The 26,622-nt window shown below is 42.8% G+C and overlaps 1 protein-coding gene across 3 annotated transcripts in view; it reads right to left on the bottom strand.

The window, feature by feature from the left end:
- STAT1 (signal transducer and activator of transcription 1, 91kDa) overlaps positions 1-26,393 on the bottom strand; it is a 28,251-nt gene extending 1,858 nt beyond the window's left edge. The window contains exons 1-24 of one of the 3 annotated variants that reach the window (XM_010563936.1): positions 26,297-26,393; positions 25,759-25,909; positions 23,312-23,440; positions 22,525-22,669; positions 21,133-21,231; positions 19,150-19,245; positions 18,325-18,403; positions 17,139-17,230; positions 16,374-16,525; positions 15,940-16,098; positions 14,459-14,551; positions 13,958-14,017; positions 12,702-12,731; positions 12,522-12,615; positions 11,560-11,601; positions 10,424-10,507; positions 9,790-9,888; positions 9,153-9,288; positions 7,233-7,288; positions 5,971-6,065; positions 3,448-3,587; positions 1,863-2,048; positions 1,152-1,227; positions 582-684 (exon numbers count right to left, since the gene is read on the bottom strand). In XM_010563936.1, coding sequence (XP_010562238.1) covers positions 582-684; positions 1,152-1,227; positions 1,863-2,048; positions 3,448-3,587; positions 5,971-6,065; positions 7,233-7,288; positions 9,153-9,288; positions 9,790-9,888; positions 10,424-10,507; positions 11,560-11,601; positions 12,522-12,615; positions 12,702-12,731; positions 13,958-14,017; positions 14,459-14,551; positions 15,940-16,098; positions 16,374-16,525; positions 17,139-17,230; positions 18,325-18,403; positions 19,150-19,245; positions 21,133-21,231; positions 22,525-22,669; positions 23,312-23,439 — 2,244 coding nt within the window. In that variant the 5' untranslated portion in view covers position 23,440; positions 25,759-25,909; positions 26,297-26,393. Of the gene's footprint in view, positions 1-2; positions 685-1,151; positions 1,228-1,862; positions 2,049-3,447; positions 3,588-5,970; positions 6,066-7,232; positions 7,289-9,152; positions 9,289-9,789; positions 9,889-10,423; positions 10,508-11,559; positions 11,602-12,521; positions 12,616-12,701; positions 12,732-13,957; positions 14,018-14,458; positions 14,552-15,939; positions 16,099-16,373; positions 16,526-17,138; positions 17,231-18,324; positions 18,404-19,149; positions 19,246-21,132; positions 21,232-22,524; positions 22,670-23,311; positions 23,441-25,411; positions 25,488-25,758; positions 25,910-26,296 lie in introns of those variants that run through there. The other 2 variants (XM_010563921.1, XM_010563929.1) reach the window with 2 other exon arrangements.
- Between the last annotated feature and the right edge of the window lie 229 nt (positions 26,394-26,622).

Below are 26,622 nucleotides of genomic sequence, written 5' to 3' on the forward strand. Positions count from 1 at the left end.
CAAGAAAAATAAATGTCAATTAAACAAGCCAAGTAAAGCCGTAATACTCTAGTCTTTGCTAACCACAGAGCACAACCAGGTCCTCCCCCAAATAGCACCAGATTCACATCTTGGGATCAAAGGGGGTGGCAGGGAAGCCATGCTTTAATTTGGAATTTTTTTCTGAAGTACAACGGCAAAGGACAACACTGCTCTGTTAACCAGCAGCACCTTGCCAGCCTTGATAGGGGAACACTTCCAAGCTGCATACCTGCTCTAGCTTCCCTCCCCAGCCAGACCCCACAGGAAGGACTACAGCGTTATTCCTTCCTCCCTTCCTGTCTTCCCTCCCTCTGCAACATACACACTGGAAACTTTGCTCTCCTCTTCTTCACCCCTATCCCCACAAACAAATGGAAAGAACAGCTGAGAGCAATCCCAGGCTAACTCTGGATTCCCAGCTTTTCCTACGCATTTGAAGAGATGCATTCTGAAGTGTTAGCTTGTGTTAAGTGTCGGATGTATGTTTGAAGGGGAAAAAAAAAGGAAAAAATTAAGTTCCAGCTCAATCCTCTTGCAAAAGGCTGTTTTATGATACATACCACAGTGTCAATCTCTGCTGGGCCCACCATCCGAGAAACCTCATCAAATTCTTCAGGAGACATGGGGAGTAGATTTTCTGGAGACTGGAGCCTGGAAGGGTGGCTAATAGAAGGAGAAAAGCAGGGACAAACCTTCACTAAAGAATTGAGGCACAGCTGGGCTACCATGTCTGGCTCTTGAGTCCAGAAGGGCTGCTAATGAGGTCTCTTGTGAAGAAGACCTAGCCTGTGAGCAATACACCATGCTTTGCAAAGGCAGCATGGCTTTAAATGAAAACTGGGACTACTCAGTGATCTACATTCTAATCAAACAAGTCCAACAAGTCTTTAAGAACTTGCTTTTCAAGCAATTATTTACCAGTACAACTTCCTGCAAGTTTCTAGGGTTTTTACCTAAAAATGATGTTTCAAACACAGTACTGCATGAATGTGGTGTTATCGCATCCTTAAAGAGAAAGAGAGGAAAGATTTGATGGAGTACCTACACCTTAAATACTGTGAAGAGACATGAACTACAGCTAAAAAGTTAGGATCAGTTCCAAGAAATCCAGCATTTCCGTAGAAACTTACACTTCAGATACAGAGATTAACTCAGTCTTGATGTAGCCGTTTCCCTTGGGACCATCCAAATCCATAGGCTCTGGTGCTTCAAGAAGAAAAAAAAAAGCTTGGTTTTTTTTTTTAGCAAGCTCACTTCACATTGCCATCTTTATTGTACCAAAAGTAAAGCCTGTGACCCAGATAATATGCAAGTCTCTCTCTCATGAATTTTACAGCACTATGGTCAGATTTTCTTTTTTGCTTTTATTTTCTTTTTTGTTTTTCCCCTATAGAAAATGGGGAACAAAACCTCCCCTAAAGTTTGATGTAACTGTATCAACACATCCTGCCAGGCCCACACAGCCAAGCTTTTACACATTAGTCCTGTGTTAACAGTCAAATATGAGTCATGGTTCCAGCTGTTAGCGGGAACCTACATCTCTGAAATACCTCACGGGCTCCCATGAAAGCTGAATTAGAGGGCAAGCGACAATTATGTTTTCAGTTTTTGACCTAACTAGATTTCATGATGTGCCTCTTTAAAACCAGACCTTTTCTTAACCTGCTAAAGCTTAGGTGCCTGTTCTCACCTTTCAGCTGAGCAGCACTCAAGCACTGGATAGGCTGCCAAGATATTCAGTCCAACTGCTACCCTTTCCTTCTATGCCACAGAAATTATACAGCACCCAAGTACCTCAAGAACAAACACCACACACTGTATGAGCTATTTATAGCACTCACCCTCCTTAGGCCTGGAGTAGTATTTGCCAAAGGCATTGTCTTTGGGTATATCTGGGTACAGAAATCTCAGTGGATTTTCTGGAATGTTTTCAGCTGCCATCACTTTGTAGTTGCGAATGATATCAGGGAAAGTAACAGCAGAGAGCTCCTTCTTGGTGTACGGTTCCACCGAATGGAACTGGGGCTCTGCAGATGAGAGAAGCAGGGACTCTTAAAAGTGGTTTCAAAGTTTATTCTGAAACTGTCCAGAAAAGCTTCAGCCACTTCCACAAATTCAGAAGTCACGTGAGCAAAAGGCTTACCTGGATGACACCTACTGTGCTGCAGGTAAATATTTAATGATTGTCAACGGGAGCCCAATTGTTTTGTGGGGTAGGAAGGCATATAGGGGGATAGCACATAGTGATGGCTCTTGGTGTATTTTGTATTCAGAATGACTGGGGTGACCTGTCGTGGAAATTAACTGCAATATTTCATTAACTAATTTGGTGCTACCTTTTCAACCTCCTTCCAAATGATGTCATTCAAACTCTACTGCCTATTAGAAAGTTTGATCCTAATACACCACTTGGAGCTCTTATGAGTCATAAAGAAATAAAGCCTCCTTGAATGCTCTAAATACTATCACCCTTCTTTGCTTAATTTTTGGATGTCTCGGGTATGAAGGCAGCAAAAGGAAAGAAATCATTCAAGTACATTCAGCAGTTTCTCTTCCAACTGTTGTAGGACCTGGGCTCATTCAAGTGAAGTGTCAACAGCTGCACCATCCTGGCAGGTGGGGTTGATTTAAGTTGTATGATAAGGGAAGAACGCTGGTTGGGTATAGGGGAGGTGGGTGTTTTGGGTTTGTTTGGTTTGGTTTGGTTTTGTTTTCCTCTTCTCTTCCCCCCCCCCCCCCCCCTTCTTCTCAGCTTTTAAGTCTTTAGGCTTCCTTGAAAGAGGATGGTGGAGTAGTCTAGCTAACTGAAGAAACAAGCTCTTCATCAGTCCTTCTTCTAGAAATGGGAAGAAGGAGAAATGCTTGGAGAATGAAGTAAGTGAATATGTGGTTTACCTAGGGAGAATGTGGGAAGGAAGGAACAAATGTGTCAGACCACGTGTTACAGAAAGCTGTTTGAGAAAGGAGCCTCGTACACAAGGTGAAGTAGTGGGAGAGAACGATAATATTGAGAGGGCTGAATGTGGCTGTAGTGAACTTTTGCTGGGAAAGAAGTCTCTGATGCTGTGGGTTTGGAGGGAGATGCAGGTGTGTATGTACTAAGGGTGTCTTGCTAAGAGAGAACCTAAGGGGACAGGGGAGATAGCCTAGGCAGTTTGTCCTCAACAAACCTCTGGGCTAGAAGCAGTACCTGGGAAGTGTTTCTAGTCCTATCTGAAACCTTGAAGAAGCCACCATGTGGCTTATGAACTACACCTAGTAAGGTATCTGCCAGCTATTGCTTGTGGCCTGTTGCTTGTAAGGGTGGGGACTGGTAGAGTGGTGTATTGTACTGGTTCTTGGTGTAAAAGAGAAGAGCATAAAGACTTCTTGCTCTGATGTAAGCTTGTATTTTGAGGACAAAGATGTTCTCTGTTACTGACTTACCGTTTTGAGATCCTTCTACCCAAGTAAATGTGATTGCTCCCTCTCTGCTGCTTTCACTGAATCTTAGTAAAAATGTTCCTGGGCTCTGGTCCTTCAATAAAGCACGTTCTTTCTCTTTACTGATGAAACCCATGATGCAGCTGTAATGTTGAAAAGAAAAAGTTGAGTTTACTTCTTCGATGTAAAATCTAAGCTGTGCTGGGCTAGCTAGGAAAACTAAAAAAGTTTTGTCACTTAAAAGAGCTGAAGTACTTGTAAAAGCCTTACAGAATGCTTTGTCCTGTGAACAGCTGGAGAGCTAGCAGTAGGACTGACAGGCTGAAGCTGCCCTGTGGAAGCCATGAATCGCTACAGCTTCCCTCAGCACTCTTCCTTTGGCCCAGTGGCTTATACAAACATTCTTCTGAGCTCGGAATAAAAGATATTGTCCTTTGTTGTTAAAGCTGGGCTGTGGAAGCAGAAGTTCTATGTGTGTAATATGGTCAGATCCCAGCTAGCAGTTTTAACTTCAAAAGTATATTAAGGAACAGTTATTTCTCCTCTTTGGCTGATGAAACAGTTTGCTAGCTACCAGACTGCATTCATACAGGTGTGGGGTTTGTTTTATTTCTTGTGCACATTTTCTAGATGAGCTGTTAAGCTTGTGGGACTTCAACGCCCCAAATTCACTATGCTTAGCAAATGTCACTGTGTAGGCAGGCAAGGAGGCCAACGTGGTAATTATAAGAAATGGATTGGTCTGAACAGGTACTGGGGAGGGAGTTGTACAAGCTAGCACTAGGGCATAACCCTGGTCAAACCCCAACTGCTTTTTTAAAAAGGTCAGAATTCCTTTGCACTGCTTCTTATTCCTCAAAATACTCCATCAATAATGAAGTTTTAAGGAGTACTACTGTCCTGCACATTAAGCTAAGGAAAGTGCTTTTTGCACAAAAACTACTAAATAATCATGATTTTGCTTAGAATTTCAGATGATGTAAGCTGTCCTGTTTTATGGTCGTGTTTTGTTGGGGTTTTTTGGGGTTTGTTTGTTTGTTTGAAATGGCATGCTTTAGGTAACAAATGTGTTGGGTGGTAAATATCCTGTGTATAATGAAAGTCTTTTGCCTTCCCAGCCCTCAAGTATGAAGAAAGGCAAGTGTTCTTGAGGCTGTAATACTTAATCTTTTGTATACAAGGGGTGTCTCTATCCTAATGAATCCTATATATTTGTCTCTTTCCCACTCAAGTACCTTTACAGTTGGCAAGAGTTTTCCCTTCAGTTTCCCTTTTTGCCTTTCTAAGAAACAAAGATCTGTGACTACCCAATAAAGCCAACAGAGAGGAAAAACTAATAGTACTGAATTTCTGGTTTTGATGACATTCAGGATTTAACTTGCACCTCTTCCTTCTATTAAACCCTAAACAGGGGATTGCTCTCATAACAGAGCAATAAGTAATGCTATTCAAGACTGTATACTATCAAAGCCACAAACCCAATCCTGTAGGCACACAGCCATACTGAGGCAGAACACCAAATAGGACAGAACTGCAATTCTGCTTCAATAATGGTGGGAAAAGTTCCCACTGCACTGGTGTCCACATAGCTAAGAAATATGTAGGTTTTAGGCAGTGAAACAAGGCTTGTACTATAAAGGGCTTTGACAGAACTCATCTGGAGCTAGGGAGTAATAATTTGAAGCCTGCTGCTGAATGTAGCAAGACAGAGCAATCCTGATGTAGATACTGCAGACTTGTGGGATACTAGGATGCTCCACTGTAAGTGTGCTACTGACAGGGTTTCATAATGTGGCTAAACCTAAAATGCAGGATTGTGACCTTGGCTAAACTTGTTTCTGGCAGCAATTACTTCTAAAATTGGCAATACGAGAGTCGAAAGTTTACTAAACCAGTATTAAAGGGCAAATAGAACTCGTCTTCCACCTGGCACAGTCTTACTGCTTAATATACTCTATTAAAATCAGTAAAGACTACTTTCTGGACTCATATTGAAGATACGGAAGTTCAGAGTCTGGCTGCTGCCACCTACAGGAGGCTCACGATAATGTTGGCTTGTGGGTACGTCTTTGGTTTTTGATTGTAGTTTTTTTTTCCTTTGGTTTGTGGGGGGGTTTTGGGGGTTTTTTTGTTTTTTTAAGACGGATGATGACTTTATGACTTATGCTTTGTTGTACTTCAGTCTTCCCTCTCAAACACAAAAGAGGCTCTGTTCTGGGGTGTGGAAAGAACCTACCTGCAGCAGGAGCAGAGGCAAAAAAAAAAACCTTAACATTCAAAGCCCTGCTCTGTGACTTAAATGGGACAGCTTGGTCATCTGACGTTTTTGCTTTAAGCAGTTGCCTCATTAGAGGCTTCCTCACTACTAGAATTCATTTGCCTTGGACTTTTCTGGTTGCAAGTTCCACTTTATTGGATCCAAAGTTATCTGCACAACCAACCTCACAACCTGAGGATGCAACTGCTAGTCTAAATGAGAGGTCAGAGGCAATGACCACATCTTTGTTAACTTCACTCATGTCTTACCCATCATTCCAGAGACACAGGAGGTGTTTCTTAATAAGCTCCAGGATTCCCTCAATCCACAGCCAAAAGGGGAAATTTTTATCGTTTATATTTTCCTGAAATTCAGAATATGGAAAGGTGGAGGGTAGGAGGGGGAGAACAGGGATAATGTCAGTTTTGTTAAGCAGAGAGAAAGCGAGCTCTCAATCCTTTCAGCATCTACTTGTTCTCGCATTTTTCTCCCCTCTTTCTTCTTTCCCACCCTCCCTGTATTCTCTTACGATTTTTTTTTTTCCTTTTCTGCTTCTCTACTCCAGAAGGACAGAAACTATTGGGAATGAAGCAGGTACTGAATCTTAAGGCAAGAGGCAGTGTGAGAGAAATGCCTGCCTGAGCCTACAGTACCTACAAACATGATCCATCGCCTCTCATGCAATGACACTGGTCTAAGAGCATAGAAAGGGCTCTGGTTCTTGCCTGGGCACTTTCCTTATCGGAGCTCTTGGACATCCAAACCATTCCATGGGGCTTTCTGCCAGGCTGGCTAGCAGAATAGCTTAGAGACACTTTCTGTGCTGACTCAGATTTCAATTCCTTGTGAGACAACCACACTAATGAACTTGAGTGCTTGTAGGTCACCAGAGCTTTGCTCTTCCCCTTGGAGTCTGCTACTGCCTGCTGTCATCTCCTGCTTATCTATACCAGTTCAGGGTCTAAAGCCAAAGAAAATGTGAAGAGTCTTCCTGTCTTGCTGCAGCCATGGTTATGAAATCTCATTATGCAGCTTTCTGCCATCATGCTGACCCTCTTGGCTGCCCTGTGCTAATCCTTACCCTAATCTAGTTGCCCCTGGTCTGGGAAATGTCCTTCACTATGACAGAGAAGAATTGTTCACCTTGCTGGTTTTTTTTGACACTTTCTGTAATAGTTAAAAATCGAGAACTATTCTATTAAAAGCAACTGCATTAATAATAATGAAGATACTGTGTTTGAAACATGCATTTTCCTATATAGTTTACATGGCTCAAAAGCAATCTCAAAATCACCTACTCCTTGCTATCACAAGCTGGTTTTCCTCCTGCTGCTGCTACTTTAACCTTACCACCAAAACCTCCCACAACCATGTAAGCTCTAGAATAACTAGGGTACGCTTCTGGAAAAAAAAAAAAAGCACCCTGAAAAAAACCCAAACCCCAACAACAACAAAACCCCAACAAACAAACCCCACAACAAACCAAGACAAAACTCCCTCTTCCATCTCAATTTTTAAACTGTGTTCATACCTTGCAGAATCTTGTCCAAGGAATAAGGCCATCATGAGATCCTCCGCTTGTTGGCCCTGAGCAGAATAAATTGAATTCAGTTATGTTCCATATGTTACTTAGTAAGGCTGAAAGGAAGGTACTTATAGCACTAAGTTCTGAGTGTTTATTTACACCTCTGAGCTGTTGGACTAAGAAAGAAAAGAAATGGAAGGCTACTGTATTTTCACAGCTAGTGCAGGGAGAGCTTGCAAAGTTTCCCTCTGGAGAAGTTCACTGCATCAGAATGACCAAATGTATTTAAACAGACCTTGCGTAATGGGCACCAATTCATTCTGACACTTTCTATGTTATGCTACTCCTAACACTTGCCAGTTCCAAAAAGCTTCCAGGAAGGAGGCTGAAATCTTGCACATCTCTTCTCCAGCAAAACAAGAAAACTGCAACCCATAAGCTTTTCAGTAGGAGCTCAGCAGACCCTACAATATCCTTCTCAGATTAAGCACTTTCCTGTCTTGATTCTGGTGGCTTGTAGGCTTTTGCCCCAGAAACTCTCTGACTTCTAGGTCTACCCCAACCACAGACTCATCTCATTCCTGTTGCAATCATTTCCCACTGCCTTCTTATGTCAACAGTGTTTCACAACCACATCCAAGCCACAAAGAAAATCCTATGCTGTGACTACAGCAGCTAGAGCTTTGCAGACCCTGACTGTATTCAGAGCCAAATTCTTACTGTTACAGATCATGCTATGGATTTCAATAAAGTCAGAAATATGCTGCTTTTCCCTCTCATATCCCTAAACCTAAATTGGATTAGGGAGCTTGTTTCTGATGCTGCTAGTGTTAGAGACCAAGATTCTGTCAACTTTCACATCACAAAAGCAGCAGGTGAGTTGTATCCTGGCACCCTGTTAGATTCTGTGCCCCCTTGCACTAAGGAATCCTGAATATATAATGTTCAACTACCTGGATTTTTTCTGGTAGTGAAAGACTTTTAGCTGTAGAGATAAGATTTAAATAGCATCCCTACTGTTACCAGAGCTTGACAAAAATCTCTGAAGCTCTCAAATGCAAGCTGACCATAGAAATATGTCAGTGGTCACTTTGTTTTCATGATGGTTAATTAAACTAAAAAAATTACTCTCCTTGCAGAACTCTGAAAAGTAATCTATTAAATCAGTAAGCTTTTTGTCAGATCTTATGTCTTGGGGAAATTAGAGGAAGGGAATTAGACTGGAATGCTGTACTTACCACCTAGACCCACTAATGTCAAATCCCTTTAAATTTAAATGCTTCCTGAAACTTAAGGTGAGTGGAATACACTGAATCAACAGTATTTTTATCTAGGGTCTACTATGCAAACTCAGTAGCAGTGTCAAGTGTCCTGCCTATCAGGCAAACTGACAAGGAGTTTGGAAACAAAACTCATGGTTGATTAGGCTTTTACTAAGGACTCTCATCTGGGAGATGTTCAATTTGATATCCTTCAATAGTTTCATAGTGTTTGCACTTTGGTATTGCAACTGTGTTTATGCAGATAGAGTAAACCCCCACTGTAGTTGGGGGCATGCATGAAGTTAAAATAAATGGAGATGGAGTTAAAAACAAAACCAAAAAAATGCCTAGAAACAGCCATCTCAAAGATTGACTAAGCATGTGCATTACTTCTGTAGCTCTTTTTAAAAGGCAGAACTAGCCCCAATCTGCACTGCGCTAATGCATAGAACTCTTAAGTTAGAACTGCAGATTTTTTTCATGACCTGACCTTCATTTACAAACTCTACCATACTGAAAACTGAAGAACACTTCCATTGCTATAAAGCGATATTGTATGAGGGGAAAAGGTGTGAGAGGAAATGAAAACTTAAAATAGAATGCAGAAAAGATGTAGAATTAGCTTAAATTCAAACAGGCTATCTGTGATGGAAGCAGACCATACCAAGTAGCTTCTCTCCCAACATGTTCAGCTGATCTGCATTAAGTCCTCTCTTTGTTACAGAAGAAAACTGCCAACTCAGAACTTCAGAAAGTTTAGACCACTTTGCATAAGGTGGATTCAGAAAGAAGGACAAGTTCTGGAATGGAAGGGAAAAATACAATCTATGGTTAATAAACATTAATTTCGGAATGCCATTTGAATTTACGAAAGTGTATTGCCAAAACAAAATGCAGATTTAAGAATGGATGTTAGCTTGACACAACTCTGCAAAAGCAGGCTGCTATTCTGACAGGCGCTTTTAACCAGGAAAAGTAATCTCTGGGACTCTGCTTTGGACATGTCTTCTCCCAGTGGGTAGAATTCCTAGATTACTCAAGTGCACTGTATTTGAATTCTTGAATGTTTATTTGGCCTCTTGCTGTGTACTGCATATACTGAATACAACATATACGATCCTTATATGGGTTTCAAACATTGCTCTGTTTAGGATAGGGAAGTAAGTCACTGTGCCTCTCTCTACACTTGAAGGCCATTAAGAGTCATCTGCATGGAAAAAAATGCAGCAGCCACTTGTATACAGACAATGCTTAAAAATTACACATAGTATTTCTGATACAATTTTTTTTTTTTCAAATACCTTGGGATCAGTAGACAGCATGTTGAACCATAAGATAGAAGCCCATCCACTTGGAAGCTGGCTCACGTTTGAGATCACAACAATGGGAAGGGAGGTGGTCTGAAAGTGACCCAAAAGGAAACATGTCAGACTATCCTGTACTGCTGCTGCAGTCCTCCTCTAGATTACCCACAAACCAATTCCCATTGTAATTCCCTGCTTGCATGGTCTTAACTTTTTCACTCAAAGTTTGTATGTAGGGCAGAAAATGTCAGCATGATGAAGTACTAGAAAGACTGAGGTGATTTTTGTCTGATAAAGACTTTCATTTAGTGTCAGTTATAGCACTGATATTAACGGTAGAGTTCATAGCATATTGCTTCTGAAATAAATGGAAAGCGGTATCTAGAGAGCTTAAAACACAGGGCTGGTTATCAGACACTTTGCAAAGCGTATCTACTCTTATTTACCCAGAAATTTGACAGCATTCTCACTGCATGTGTCTATACAGAGATGTTGTGAAGTGTCATTCATATATTTTGAAATAACTGAAAGTGCTTGATATCCCAGTACTTAGGAAATAAAAAGATAGTTTAGATTGTCAGCATGAGTGACATACAGGAATTTAAGTCCATCTGATTCACCTAACACATACCTCTAGGTCTATTACCAAGCCAGGCTGGCACAGCTGCGTCTCAAAACTCAGAGAGTGAAGCTCTTCAGTTACAATGAGGGGACCCTTTAAAAAAACAAACAAAATCTTTCAGGGACTGAAAATTGCTTGGGGGGAAGGTAAGGGGATTTATCATGGGGAAAAACCTTTTCTGCCCAAGATTACTTGCTGTAGACTTCAGAAACACTTTACAAGTTGTCCTGGTTTCAGCTGGGATAGAGTTTATTGTCTTCCTAGTAGCTGGTATACTGCTATGTTTGAGTTGGGTATGAGAAGAATGTTGATAACACACTGATGTTTTCAGTTGTTGCTAAGTAATGTTTAGTCTAAAGTCAAGGATTTTTCAGCTTCTCATGCCCAGCCAGCAAGAAGGCTGGATGGGCACAAGAAGTTGGGAAGGGACACAGCCAGGGCAGCTGACCCAAACTGGCCAAAGGGGTATTCCATACCATCTGACGTCACATGTAGTATAGGAACGGGGAGGAGTGGGGGGCAGGAGCATTGCCGCTTGGGGACTAACTGGGTGGTGAGCAATTGCATTGTGCATAATTTGTTTATTCCAATCCTTTTATTATTACTGTTGTCATTTTGTTAGTGTTATCATTATTAGTTTCTTCTTTTCTGTTCTGTTAAACCATTCTTATCTCAACCCATGAGTTTTATTTCTTTTCCTGATTTTCTCCCCCATCTCACTGGGTGGGGGGAGGGCGGGAGTGAGTGGCTGCATGGTGCTTAGTTGCTGGCTGGGGTTAAACCACGACACAAGCCAAAGTCAAGTGATAATGCTAACTTCCTAAAACTGCCTGTTAGAATGGCAGGGGTTTGTTGGGTTTTTTTTGGCTTCTACCTAGAAGCCAAAGAAAAATCTGTCTTTGCCAGACAGTCCTGTTAAAGCTAGATACCAATGAGGGAGAGTCCAAAGGGACACCATTGTGGTAGTAGTTCTCACTTCTAGACACCTCCTACACAGATCACTTCCTAGAAACGCTTAAGTCCTTTCCTATTGATCTGTCATCCTGTGTATTTCTTCAGGGGGCTGAGCAGAGCATTATCTTAAAAGCCTGAATGCCTTTTTAGTATTATGTAAAAGCTTTACAAACAAGGTTAGTGCTGCTTACCTCATTTGTTCTGCTTCCTGCATTTTTCTGTTCTTTCAGTTGCTGCAAACGAACAACAAAAAAAACCAAAACCCATCACTCATTTACCTCAGCCACAAATGAAAGTGGTAGAGGATGGAAATGTTTGCATGCCCTAGTTGCTCAACTGTATGCAAGCTTGCTGCATTAGTGTCTGATTCTATTTAGTTCTAAGCTGTGGAAGCCAAAGGATTAAACTGTAGGTAACTACTGCTCTTTTATAAACTATTCATCTGTGAAAATAGATATTGCACTGCTATAATGTAATGCCTTTATGTAAAGAGGCCTTATAAGAACAGAAGCAGTGTGAAATCAGGAAGGATCAGATGAAATACTCGTTTATCAAAGTACCTCTCTGAATTGGACAATAAACTCCAGACAGTGTCTGTTCTGGATGAGGAAGGGAGACTTCCATGTTCACTGGTTCAGGACTTGCATTTTTCCTTTCCTGTTAGTAATGATGGAACCAATCTGATTTATCTCACAATCTTCAGATCAAAAGTGTTGTGTAGTCTGCTAAAAGCACTGAATTTCTTGTAGCTGCCCACTCCTAGACAACTTTCATCTTCCAGACTCAAAGTTCTTAAACTACCCCAAGCTTTCCTACCTATGGGCCTTCCTCTGAAAGGCCCAAAACAGCATTTCTAGGTTTTCTTTTTCTCCTTCCTCCAAAGAACTCATTGCAACATAAGCTGTATGGCAGCAAATACTCTTATCTGCATTTCTGGCCGTTTCAGTGACAAAAGCAATAGCATTTCAATTGAAACAGGCCAAATACTTCAAAAAGGGAAGAACAAAGAAGGAGAGATGATCATAGTTCCTCTTACACAAGGGTGAACAATGACTTCAATAACAAAAGCAATTTGTTTCCTTCCTACCACACCCTTTACCCACACAATTAAATGGATGTTTCAATAAAAGAAAAAAAAAACCCAAAACCCTACCAAGTGCCTGAATTCTGCTGCTAGACTTCCATTAGTAGATTCTTCCATGTTCATTACTTTTGTGTTTGTTCCCAAAATATTAAATTTCCTGAACCTTCACAAAGAGAGAGAGAAAAGAATTAAGTCTCAAATTCACTGAAAGAACCCAATATTAACATACCAAACTGTGATGTCACATACCCTTTGACGGAGTTCTTCTCACTTACATCTCTGTCAACAAAAAGAAAAGACAAATCTTTTCAAGATTCTGCCACAGAGAAAATGTCCATGTTTGTTTTAGTAGCTGACAGGTGACTGAGAACTGGCAAAATGCTTCTGTGAAATATTTTGTGTAAAAGAGGAGGCCATTGGTTCAAGCAGTCAAAATACATATTGTGCTACACAGGCTGTCTCTTACTGAGCCTTAAATTTTGCTATGGGGGCTTTATAATCAAAGAAAGTCCTTTCTTTTACTACATAGGTTTTAACTCTTGCTCTGAGAAAAAACCCTACACAGTACTGTCATTCTAAATCTGCTTTCAAACCATCCAACTTGTTGAATAAATTGCTGCATCACTTGAATCAGTTTTCCTACCACTCACGATTTTACTGAGTTGCATTATATCTGGTGCACTTCTCAAAGCCTCAGCTCACGCATCCACCTAAGAATTTCTTTTCCTTTTCCCCATTCCATGCAAGTTTCTGGACCCCAGAGCTGTTTCAAGTGAACAGAATGCCCCCTAAAGGCTTGAATAGGAAGACAAAAACCCACCTGCTTTCTTAAAAGCACAGCCATTGTCATTATTTTGGAGGGCCTGTTACATTTCTTCCCCTGCCCTTAAAGTGCTAAATTCATCTGAACTGTAGTGCTTGTAAAAAGCTGAACTTGCTTACAAAAGATTGGTAGTAGACTGTTTAGATTGCTTTAAGTTTTTCAGTAATTGAGAACATGTCACAGGTTAAAGGTAGACTGTTTATACCCCTAATTCAAAGACAGCTTTAGGATAGCCGGATTCCTCACTAGAGGCTACCCAAAAAGTAAGATATTTTAAAGACAAGGCTGAATTATGTGACTGGAAACAGTGGAGTTTGATGCTACGCTTTCATCCAGTGCTAGGCCAAGTGAAACACCCACGACAGAGAAGTGGTTTTGCAGTGCACGTGCTGTCCAAGTGCTGCTCTGTGCATAGACTGATTTAGCAGTAGTGAGCTCTCCTCAGTGCACCTGAGTGGAGCTGGTAGCAAGAAGCTGAGGCTGTCTGCACTTTGCGACATGTCTCTAACAGCAGAGAGAGATTTAGAGCAAGGGCATGGGTAAGAAAAAGGGAGGATATACCTGCTGCCATGGAGAACCAGCCTGCTCCTGGCCAACTCAACACTATGACTGCCTTTTGGATTTCTGAACATGGGGACTGCTTACCATTAACGTACACAGGGATGAGAAAAATGCAACGTACTTATCAAATAAAACTTTCACTTTCAAGTTGTAGTTCAACTCCTGCAATTTCACCAGCAATCTGGAAAGAGAAATTTTGTTTTAATAACTGAAATTGCAAAAGACAGGTTCTCTTCTATTGCATTGCTTATCACAGGTATATTTAAGCTGCACCACTCAGGGCCACATACAGGTTCCAAGCTTGCTCCATACAAGATAGCATTTAGAGAGGAACCTAGATGGGCAAATGAGTTGTTCTTTTGCATGACAAAGTGGACTGCATGTGTCTTCTGCTGTTTGGCTGTGTTTCTTATGCACTCAATACCCCCCCATTTCTGGTAAAGGGTAAAAGCTGAATGCAAGTTAAACTTTGCTAAACGATATCCCCCTGTCACATGGCACTTTCCTCCTCCTGACCTCAGCACTTGGGCTACAGTGTAAGATGTGCAATCCTCTCAGCTGTAGGAAGTCAATGACATGAAAGGCTTACCACAAAACAAGAAGGGGGAAGGGGAAAACATACCTCAGCTTTACAGTAAACTGTACTCCTGTCTTCAGGACTAATGGCCTCTGAGGATGTGTTGGCATGCAAGGCTGCCTCTCTACCACAAAGGAGCTATGGAAAGAACAGATCAAAGGCACTTTTATTTATCAACGTTGTCTTTAAGGAATAAGAAATTACATTAAAAGTGAACTTTAAAAGAACGGCAATTTACCAGTAGTACTATAGACTTCATTCATTCAGTTTCAGTCTACACAGAGGTCTGTGCACTGGTTTCTTTCATTTGTATCAATGGGGCTAGAAACATTCCAAGTATAAAGTGATTTCATAAGGGTTGGCTTTTCCTAAATACACTGATGGCTTGAGGAGGGAGAGCGCTACCTCAAAGTTCCCTGAAATCAAACAGCATGTAAACACTGTGATGTAACTAGCATAATCGAAGTGAGGAGTGTTGCTTCATTTGCCATTTGCAGTGCTTGCTAAATTCTTATGGTTACAGTGCTGTGAGACAGTGCTACATAACAATGTGTGCCCAAGGGCTAGATAAGCTAGCTGGGGATTTGACGAGGGCTAGCTAACCCCACGAAGCAAAATCCTGAGGCTAACCTGTTCTGATACACGCCAAACTGTTGCTGTCTCGGGCACTTTTTGTGTAGCACTGTGCTGTATAGACATAAATCCTGAAGTATTTCTACTGTTACCAAGTCCTAGGCAGCATGGAGACTTTTCCTTCCACTATACTCACAGGCAAGATAACTAAACAGCAGCTGAACTTCTACAGCTCTTCCTCATTGCCTTTGCTTCATTGAAAAGCAGCACCTGTGTCTTGCAATTGGAGATTAGTGGTCAAAGCATTTGAATGGGACTCTGGAAACCTGTGTTCTAGCCCTCTGTAACAGGATGTTACCTACTGTATCTAAGCCCCAGCTCTTGTCTGCTAGATTCAAGTCTTCTGCAGCATTAATTTTTGTCTACTGTATGTCTACAGAATGGGACTCTGATCTTACGTGGGGCAACTACCAGCTACAGTAACTTGCATCATAGAGAATATACAGAGGTAGGGCTGGCCTCCCTATGCTGGAGACAAGGAGGATGTGTCCAGAGACAAAGGGTTGGAGAATCTAGTGTGTATTTATCTTGGGCATAGCTTCATGCAGATGGTTTCTTGCCTCCATTTACTTGAACTTTGCAGGGCTGAAGCTTAAAGCAAGAAATGGACTAACAAACTAGCAGTTTGATTTTGTAATCAATGCACGCTGTAGCGTAGCTTCTCCGAACTTAAATAATGACTGATCACAAACCCTTTCCATGGGCCTAAACCTGTGGAAACCCTAGATAGGCTAAATCTCAAAAATGATCATTTAGTTTAATGTTTGTGACAAACTTAGGAAAACCTCAGAAAATGCAAAGTTAGCATGCAGGAAATATTGAGGGAACAGAAGGGAAGGTGCTCTCCATCCATTTATTCATGCAAACACAAAAAGACCCCTCTTGACTGTTACCTCTGGATGAGTTGTTTGAAAAGACTGTATGTTCGGTCCTGCAGAACTTGTTTATTTTTTGTGATGGGATCAGGGTCATAGGTAAACTTCTGTTCCAGTTCCTCAAGCTTTTTGAGCTGCTGACGAACTTGCTGTAGACTTTCAGCAACAATGGTGAACCTACAATTATACAATCTTATTACTTTTAGCATGTTTTTGTATTGTAATAATGCTGAGACACCAGTCAGGTGACTGTGCCTTTGGACTAGGCAGTGCACAAAGAACACTTCCTGCTCATTGCAAATGTGGTGAGCTAATAAAATCAATGAAATGTAGTTACGCTGTGACAGAATGAAAATGTGTAATGTAAATAATCAGTCTATTTCACAGATCTGGTGTTCCTTCATAACACAGTTCAAGTTCCTGTCCAGTGCAGTCCTTGACTAGAGACTTACCAGTTCTGTAGCTGGTCAAGACAGGCGTTGGGTGGGCCACCAATGCATGCAGTCTGTTGCCTGTGTTTCCACTCCACCAGCTCCTCATTAATAAGAGCACTCTGTGTGTGCTCTGTGGTGTTCAGCAGCTGTACTATCTTGTTCACCACTTCCTATGGAGAATATTAAATTACCCTGTTTATTAAAAATACTTCATACAGGAAAATAAGTACTATTTTAGCTCATGCTATCTGTCTTGCAAAACTCTGCAAGAACCTCGAAGTAATAGTTTCTGTCAACACATGATGTTTTCTAAAAACACTTTCTTCTTTTTAGCTGTGGTATTTGCTAGATTAAGTGGAGAAACAAAGCATATTCAGTATTGCTGAATTCTGAAGAGCTAGTGTCTTGCATCCAAGTCCCAAGTGTATATCTGGGATCACCCAGTGCTTGCTGTAGATTTGAGCACTGCAATGAGAGTGAGCACATTTAACTCTAATATAGCCACAGTTTTTTACATCAGTGTTTTCCTCAAGATATGACATCTTTTTCCTTTCATTGTTCTTTTAGCTTTACCTGACAGTTTCATAAAGGTTGCTAGAAGAGAAATGAAATTGCTTACAGAGATCCTAGACTTTCAGTCAGGATGGAAAGAATGAAATCTTAGTTCAACTGAAAGTAGTAGAAAAGTTTTCTTTTGCATAATTTGTTATGTCAATCCAATGAAAATGAACATATGTTCAAAATGAAGTGCTGTTGCCTTCTGAAAGAAAACTTGAGCGCTACCTTTCTCTTGAGGTCAAGTGATAAAAACATCTTCTTGAGATTCATCTGTTCTTTCTTGAATTCCTCCTGCGACACACCATTGGACTCAAGCTCTGTAAAATAAGTCCCAATTGTGAAGGTGAGGCTGAAGGAGTGCTGAAGTATGGGTGGCGGAAACACTGCGGGGAGGAGGTGACCTCCCTGGCTAATGTCAAGTGAAGTATATTTTTAAAGCTTAAGAGAGGAAATATTTACTGTCTCCTAGATATTTTTTTTTATTCTTCCTTTCCCCCTTCTGAAGGGACACAGTCTATACTTAAAGCACTAATGCAAGGAAAAGCCACTATCCCAGTAATTGAGATGTAAATTTGCTTGCTTTTCAGAGCAAGAACTTGATTTAAAATAGTGATTACATTGTGTAAAGATACACACTGAGCTATTTGTTCTCATGCTGACTTCAGACATGAATCGTTCATATTACTCAACCTGGCAACAGATGTTAACTGTTATTTCAAGGGAGGATGTTTACAGCCTCCTGAGGGTAGCCCAGGCTGACAGATCCTACATAGTCACCCTAGCTACTACCTCTGCTGCCTACTGACCTTAAGTTAGAGGTTCCCATCTGCCTCACGGAAGTGCTACCTGCCCCTAAGTACAAAGAGCAAGACTGTGGCTCAATGCTCCCCTTAGTATCTTCTGAACGTGTCCCTCTTCTGAGGGACAGTCAACTGTCAATTTGTGTTGGAAACTGAAGCTTTTTCTAGAACAAAGTAGTGAAAAAGAGAGACGGATCTATATAATGAAACCAGTGTGGACTTAGAGCTGCATGTGCTTCCCTCAGTACACAAAAGCCTACAAAACTTGAAGCAGGAAGGCATTTGTGAAATACAAGATGGCAGAGAAGCCTAAACTTAACTATTTAGGTGTATGGTTGAACAAGTCAAAGTCTATAGGGTTTGCTATTTCTAGTAGCAAAGGGACATAAAGGACAAAGGAATGCTGCGTTAATAAAGAGGCTCTTGTCAGAACAGACAGATGCAGAGAATGCATTTTTCAGCAATTCAGGTTTTAGCATAAAGCAGAATTAATGAAGGAGGGACATTACCAGTAAGTTTGGCTGCATATCATTAGGTTTAGTTTCCTGACATAAGACAGCAGAGTTTACTCTTACAAACCATACGCAACAGGGTATGTCCTTGATACTCACCTCTATTCTGCAAGGTTTTACATTTAAAGTCATATTCATCTTGCATATCCTCTAATGTCTTGATGTCTTGCTCCACATCCTATAAGGCACAAATGAAGGTGGCCACAATTATTCAATACTTTCATGTAATGCAAGACTACTTCTGATTAGGAACTGCCTGGTACCAGCCCTTTACAGAGACGAAGTCCAGTTTTGTAGCAATGCCTTTTCCTGGAACTCCCTAACAGGAAATATCCCTAAACTTAATCACCTTCTATTCACTCTCCCTCCCTCTTCTCAGCTAACTAAAATCTGTTAATTATAAAATACCAAAAAGCCCTTACTGTCTAGCCATATAAGTTTAGGAGAGTTTAAGAGTTTACAAGAACCTAGGCTACAGTAGAAAAACTTGGAACAGCACACAGAATTTTAAACAAGATTTCAAATTCTTGGATATTGCTTGGAGAAAAGCTTTCTGTCATGACAGTATTTGTTAAGACAATAACCATCTATATACTAAATGAAAATCTATCTTTTAGTTAACAACAAATTGGTCAGTATATGATTTCTTAAGAGGGTTTTTTCAGTTGCTAGTATTTCAGATAGGTAAAATGTTGCTGAGATTTAGGCACAAGAAATTTGATCTTGCTAAACCAGTCAAATCCCAATGTGTATTATGGTGCTACTGATAAATAACTACTTTCTATTTTCAGACAATCACTCATTATAGACTTGAAAACCAAGCCATTCCATTATTTTTTGTCATTTTAGGAAGTTTATGTACTGAAAGCTTTTCAACATATGTGAAGCAACAAACACTACTTTAAATAGTTATACTATACTTACTATAACACTGTTTTTTACAGCCTTAACTTTTGCATCAAGCTCCTTCTGTTTGTCCAGCATCCCAATCACAGTGTTCTGTATGCTCCCCACTTCCATCTGAGGGAAGCAAGTAGAACAACAACAGAAGTCAAACCAGAGTGACGCATGACAGCAAATACTTTTTTCATTAACGTAAGTTAGTGGCTTTTGTTGACAAACAACATGATGAAGTATGGCTTGTTCTGATAAATCATACTAAGGTTTTATAATTTAAAATCGAGGTCAGGTGAATTTGCAAGAAACAAAGGAGAATTAAAAATGCCTGTTATGTGGTAATGCTGCATTTTTTCATCATAGCAATACAAGCTATAAACATATTCCATTTTCTCTCTGCACAAATCCATTATTTTGTTTGCTTATCTTCATGTATCTTCTAAATAAATCTCAAGAAAACAACAACCCTTTAGGCTGGATGACATCAAGTATTAGATTCATCTATACAAGATATGGGGGGAAACAGGCTAAGAGCCAGAACAAGATAGGTTTGCGTATAGGCAAATGGGGTAACCTGGTATGCAGTTTCTTTCCTACAAGGGATTTGAGCACATTTTATATCTCTGTATAGTTTCTTTGAAAGCTGATCTCAATACCTCTCAATACCTCAGTTTATTGCATGACATCACTCAGGGAGAACTGCAGTAATCTGAAAGACAGGATTTTCTGTTCCACACATTAACAGTACTATTGGTGTTAAAAACTTGCTGTTCCTCCAATGTGGGACAGTCAGGTATGCATTATTGCTCTGATTAACACTTCAACTTACACTAAGGCCATCTAAAGTATTTCTTTTGGTAAACTGCCAAAGGTCCCCCATCATAGATTTAAGTCAGACTATTACAGCAATCTAAGCATACTCTAACATTCAGGATTCTCCTTTGGTTTTTATGATGCTTTTAATTGTGCCTGCTCTGCATTTTATCTTCTCAGCTTTGAGAAATGAGAACACTTACCAGAAAGCAGACGTAGGGCATGGTGTTGTACCTACTGCCAACAGTAAGTGTAGGAGGACTTATTTCTCTTTTTGATGACCCAAATATATTGCATGCTGCCAGAATAGAAACTGAACAGCTGTGCTGCAGCTGCAAGGGCTTTGTCAGAGTCACATTTTTAGAGGAGCTGTTCTGGACACAGCTGCATTAGGACCCTTGTTGAAAGCCTGTGCCCGAGTGCTGCTCTCACTCTAACACTACGTATTCAAAAACTTGCCCTAAAGGGAAGTATGTAAGTATCGGAACTTAACATGCTCGGTTAGTCATCACTTTACTACTACATAAGTAGATTACATCTAGCTATATAGTTTGCATGCCTTTCCCAACTGCAGATTTTTTTTTATTGCAAAACAGTTCTCCTTGCAAAGGAAAAAGCAAGAAGATGAAAAATCAGAGAATAGATGAGGAAGGAGAAGAATATGGCTTTACCTATGGTTCAGAGGAAAGAAATGGGCTTCTTTTAAAAAACAAAAATAGAAAGAAATACTTGGAGATTACTGGGAAGGAGAACAATGCATCATTTTCCCAGAAAGACAGTCCAGAGAAGCACCAAGGCTCAGTTGCTTAATACAGAGTAAATTAAGGAGTAAAATGCAAAAGAAAAAAGCTAAAATCTTGCTGGAGAAATAAGACAAGCACTAATTATTAAACTGTAATAAAATCTGATGAGCACATCAGGCTATAGTACAGAAGCATTAAAAAAATGCATAGCTTTTACATCACTCAAGGCATAAAAATTACATCCTGGCCATCTCCCCTCCAAATGCTTCATACAGCACAAACAAGCCACACTGTCCAGCTGGTACATATACAGTGTTCACTCTTCTGTCTTTAAGAAACATATTGCTGCAGAGAGAGGACAGTCTGTTTCCTCTTCCAGTCTTCTTCCACTCCCCCTGTCCCAAATAATAGGAAAGAGTAGATACAACTGCAGTAAACATTCCAAGACTGTTACCTGATTTGACAACTGGGCACTGTTCAGTATTTTCCTCTCTTCTTTCAGACAGTTGTAGATGATCATTGCCATGTGTATTGGGTCTTCTTGGAAGTTATCCTGGCATTAGAGACAGTCTATTGTTAAAGTTCATGCCCATAATTTCTTGTCCTTCAGTAAACCGATTGGCAAAAAGATTAGCGGGTGACTGTGTGTTTCCTTCAGGGCACATACTGCTCATAGCACGCTCCAAGACTACAGGGAGTGTGACAGCTACAACCATCTCCAAGAATGAGTTTCTGTTTAAGTTCATTAGTGTACAAAGAGATGGGACTTAGCACAAAATAACAGGAAAGGGTCAGAGGCATTACTGGGAGAAGTGAGATACTACCCTGCAGTCCTAGAGAGAGCTCATCCTCTCTCTCGAGCCACCCTTCCACACCTTTGAAGTATAGCTGCTGGATTTAAAGGGCGCTTGTTCTAGTTTGACAGGTACAGCTCTTCCACAGTGATCTAAAGGAGATATGTTAGCTGTGATTTATAAATGCATAGTTAAGGCTGGATACAAATTCAACCTTACTGTTCTACATGCATACAAAGTTGAAACATGCTCTGGATTGAGTACTGCCCTTCTCCGCCCAGGATGGTGCTGCCCCAGGGGGTTGCTGAGCTGTACCAGCCTTTTTGACTGACCTTTTCTTGCTGATCTATAGTTATTATCAGATAAGTACAGCCTGGTCATGTTCTCCTCTCTTCAGAAAACGGTCCCCTAGTCACTGACTTGTGCTGAGGAGAAGCTAGGTGTGTGGGAAATAGACTGTGGAGAAGGTGACTCTATGGAGGATCCTCTGGCATAGAGCCCTACAGGGAGGAAGCAAGGTCTGACTAACGAAAGTAATTAAGTCCACTAAGGGTATGTTCTGCATTGTCACTCACTACCAATTGCTTTGGCCCTTTTCTTTGTCAGTAGAATATGATGCACAGAAGTGCTGTCTAATGACAAGTCCTTTGCTATTAAATGTAGTTCTGCAGTTATATGGGAAGAAGTCCTTCCCCCGTGTTTCTTCTGCATCAGAAGCTTATTAGGACACTGACGAAACCAGCTGGGGAAGTGGTGGGGTAAGTGAAACTACGTTCGAGTAAGTGCTCCAAATACATATAGTAAACACCTCACAAACTACAACTTTCTTTTTTTCTAGAGTTCTCAGAAAATGTATCTGTACTGGTAATGAAACTGTAACTTTCTAGCCAATTAAAACAAAAATGGAGCCACATTTGAATTCTGACTTTTAAATTAGGATTCTCACACATTCTCTGTGAAAATCTCTCACGGTAGGGTAGTTTGCTTAGAGGCATCCAACTGCACTATTGAAGCAATTCAGGCAAATGTATAGGCATATACCCCAGCCATACCTGAAGATTACGTTTGCTCTTCCTTATGTTGTGTTGCAGTAAAAAGTTGTTTTCTATCAAGAATCTACTAAATTGGTCATCCAGCTGTGACAGCAGGTCATGGAATAACACCGTAGCAAAAGATACATTGTTGGCTGCATGTTCCCTAGAATAATTAAGGCATGCTTGTATTAAAAACACTTTCAATAGAGCATTCAAGAAATACATACAGGAGTACCTTATTTTTAATCCCAAACTCCAGTTGTAGCAGATGCAATCAGTAATAATTACCTTCAAACATAAGCCAGTTTCATTCTCTCAACTTTGACTTTACTTTCCTTGATATAGAAATGTCGCGTTTCTCTGTATTATTCTTGCCATGTTCTGTGCAACTTCATTTACTCATTCCGTGCACATCAAGAAGCTAAAAGTGAACCTGATGCATGTGCATGTTGTACCACTCTTCTAAAAGAAGACACTGCACAGAAATCTTGGCAAAAGCTCAAAGTCTGCAAACAGCGAGAGACTGAGCTGCCAAGGTCTGATCGATCTTAAAACAGCTGCTTTTGTTAGAGACCAACCAAGGGAAATATGAGATAGTACACTTGTTACTCTAGGTGTCAGGCCCCTCTAGAAAGCCCTGAAGAGGGGCAGGGACACAGGCTATAGCACCCACACAGCTACTTAAGTGTCCTACCAGCAAAGGTTCACCTAGCAGCTTGCTTCCCCAGTGTTTTTCTGCTGCCCATAACAGCATGTACGAGAACACTGCTTATCACACAACCTGAAGGCCAGTTTCTATGCTTACCAATCCTGATTCTCCAGCCACTGTGCCAGGTACTGCCTGATTTCCATAGGAAAGCTGTCATCGTATAGCTGGTGAACTTGCTCCAAAAACTTGGAATCAAGTTGCTGTAGCTGGTACCACTGAGTCATCCTGAGGAGGGCAAAACAAAAATCAGTGTAAATGTTTAAGTAGTATTTGGACTAAACTGCAAATCGGCAAAATTGGAGGAGTAGGAAGGAAAAGTGTTTCCAGCAAACAAAACCATTTTATTTTCATCTGTAACAATTGTAGAAAGCTAATGATTAAAACTAAACACAACTTCTTCTGTGCTTGTTTTAATAAAAAAAAAATAATTGCAAATTAAGAGAGTGTGCTATTGCATGAAAAATAACTCAAAGCTGTATCACCCTTCCCTATGAAATGTGTTTGTTGTTTTTTTTTTCCTTTGAAGCCCTTTTCACAGCATTTAGGGTACAGGTAGTGTTACTGCTCTATTGCTTAGTAGGGATATGGGAATGAGGACCTATGTGTTTGATACCTGTACTCTGCAGGATCAAGACCCTGTTATGTGGAGTTTCACCTTTTGTTGGTGCAGATGTATTCCCCATTGCCACAAGGTGGAAAAAGTGTGAGTGGAAAATCAAAGAAACCTTTAGGGGCCCGTTTTCAGGTGTTATGTGCGTCGTCACTTTATGCTCTGAAAATGGACTAGATCTCAAGTCAGTTTAAATGGAGAAGTATTGGAGAACTGTTTTTTTCTACTATATGCTTTAGTTCTCATGATCAAATTTTCAGACACAGGTTACTTAAAATGAACTAATATGACTGAGAGAAGTCATGCTGTACAATAACAGTTCTATAACAGAGTGGTTGTGTGTTCTGATGTATGGCCTCTGGCTGCAGACCAGTTACTATCTCCTCACTGGGCTGCAGGTTAGCGTCCTGTAGTGGAAGTGGCATGTAAAGATATGTCCAAGGAACAGTCCAGGCTGAGAACAGGGGTGGTGAGACACAAGTCCAATTGCATCTGCAACTTTTAAAAAAGGGTGACAGTTCCTACGCAAGGAACAGGGCAGCACTGGGGTGGAGGACTATCTTATACATGGTTTCCTGCCAAATTCATTAGTGTTTGTATGTCAGTTCCCTCAGCTGCTGAGTGGCATACGCTATGCATGAGAAGCAAATGAGAGTTAAAACTGCTATTATGTTTGAAGTGAGGGCTTTGAGGATTTTGATGTGCATGGGATTTGGACTACAGGTAACACAGCACTTGAGTATGCTGTAGTGGCATCAAGGCAAACAGTTAGAGATGACATTGGTGAGGAAAGCTGGAAGAATTTGTCTCAATGCATGAAGTGAGTCCGTCGTTTTCCCTAGTGCTTAAATGAAGATGTACTCCAATCTCTCTGTGTCTTAAAGCGACTAGACTGGGAGAGGACCTGGGCGTGGTGGCGGAGAACCAGCCGAAGAGCCGGTTACAGTGCAATACGATATTGCAGCAAATGCACCCCTTGGGGACGCAAGATGAGAAACACTGAAAAAGTGGTAAGTCGGCACCTTTTTGTAGAGAAGGCATTAGAGAGACCAGTAGTGGGACACAGGGCTCAGCTGGCCATTGACAAACTGACAAGCGAGGTGGTGTAGGCCAGAAAGGCCGTTTTGCTGTTCTGCCTTCCCTTGGGTATGGGCAATAGGATCGCAGTCCGTGTGCACCTCTGGAGAAAAGGGGCCTTATCTGCAGCTGTGCGGGTCTGCGCGCTTCGGTAACACCCGTGCTCGGGGTTGCCTTCCGCCGCTTAGCTCGGGCACCTTCCTGGCTGCGCTCTAACTACGTTCAAACCCCGCCGCCTCCTAGCAATTCCGTTCTTCGTGTCATTCCCGACTTCCCGAGCGATCGCCGCCCAACCGCGCGCGGCAGTTCGGGAGCAAAGGGCGAGGGACAGCCGTCCCTGCCGCCTGCGACCTAGCACGCCTTCCCCCCGCCACCGCGGCTCGGCCGGCCCGTGTGGCGTGTCCCTCCCCGGGAGGGCGGGTAGACCTGCCAGCCCCGGCCCGCTCTCCCCGCAGCCGTTGGCGACCGTTAGCCAGCCCCCCACCCGCGCGCGCGGCACCCGCACTTACTCGTGGGAAGAGGCTGCGCTTCCACTCCGCGCCGCGACCCTCGCTCGCGCCGACAAATACCCGCAGAGCCGCGGACCGGCGGCTGGTGGCAGGGCCAATCAGAGCCCGGCCCCCGCGGCCTCGGCCAATGGGAGCGCGGCGGCGCCGGGCTGCCCCGCCCACGGCCCTTTCCCTTCCCCGTGGGGGAGGCGGGGTGTTCCCGGCGCGGCGCTCCCCCCCTCCCCGGCCTCCGGGCCCGCCGGCCACACCGGCGAGCTGCGCCGGGGCCCGCCGGCCGGCTGTCCCTGATAGTTGCGCAGGGTTTGCCGGCAGAAGCACCGCACGTATAACGTAGAGGGAGGTTGCACCTGTCAGGGAAAGGCCGTCCGGCGGCGCGGCGACGCTGGCAGTGGCAGGCGAGGCAGAAACCGGGTGAGCGCCGTCCCCGGGGACCGGCCTCCGCTTCTGTCGGCTTGTGGCGCTCCCGAGCAGCGTTCGGAGCAGGGCGGTGTTAGGAGTCTGGAAAGGTGTGAGAGAAGGTGCAGCCGTTGAGAAGGAGCCAGCAGACGTTTAAGAAGTAGGGTTTGTGAGCAGATGTACCGGGTGCGAGGGAAGCCCGGGCTGCTGCCCCGGAGGGAGGTGGTGCGGTCCCGGTGTCCCCACGGGAAGGGGGGCGACCTTGTCAGGAGTGGAGACCGCGAGGAGATGAGTCCCGCTGCCCCAGGAGGAAAGGCACTGACGTGCAAAGCTCAGCGGGCCATCTCCAGACGGCAGCCCAGGACGGCAAGCTAGCCCGCGGGGGGGCTACTCTGAGGACGCCACAGGTTCCCTTACACTCCGCGCGCACCCCGCGGCCTTAGCCCCTGAGGAGCTGTTACTGCACCGCCGTGCCGCCCCCCCCCTCACCTCTCGGGTAAGGCTCTGGGAGCCGCGCCGACGACCCCTCCCAGGGACCAGCCCGACGGGGCGTGCGGGGGCCGGCTCCCGGCTGCACCCCGCCGACCCCGGCGGGGCGTACTGCGCAGGCGCGGCGGCGGCGGGAGGGGGAGCGCCGAGGCGGGAACAGCCGCACCACGTGACTTCGGGGAAAGGCGGCAGGGAACTAGAAAGGGCCGGCTGAGGGGAAGGCGAAAGCGAAAGCCGTGGCGGCCCGGACGCGGCCGCGGCCCCGGCGCCGCCCCCCCCCGGCTGGCCTCACCGCTGGGCGCGCGCGCCGCACACCTCCCCCGGCC

The sequence above is a fragment of the Haliaeetus leucocephalus genome, unplaced genomic scaffold (genome assembly GCF_000737465.1).
Source record: "Haliaeetus leucocephalus isolate CR32 unplaced genomic scaffold, Haliaeetus_leucocephalus-4.0 Scaffold1, whole genome shotgun sequence".
NCBI lineage: Eukaryota > Metazoa > Chordata > Aves > Accipitriformes > Accipitridae > Haliaeetus > Haliaeetus leucocephalus.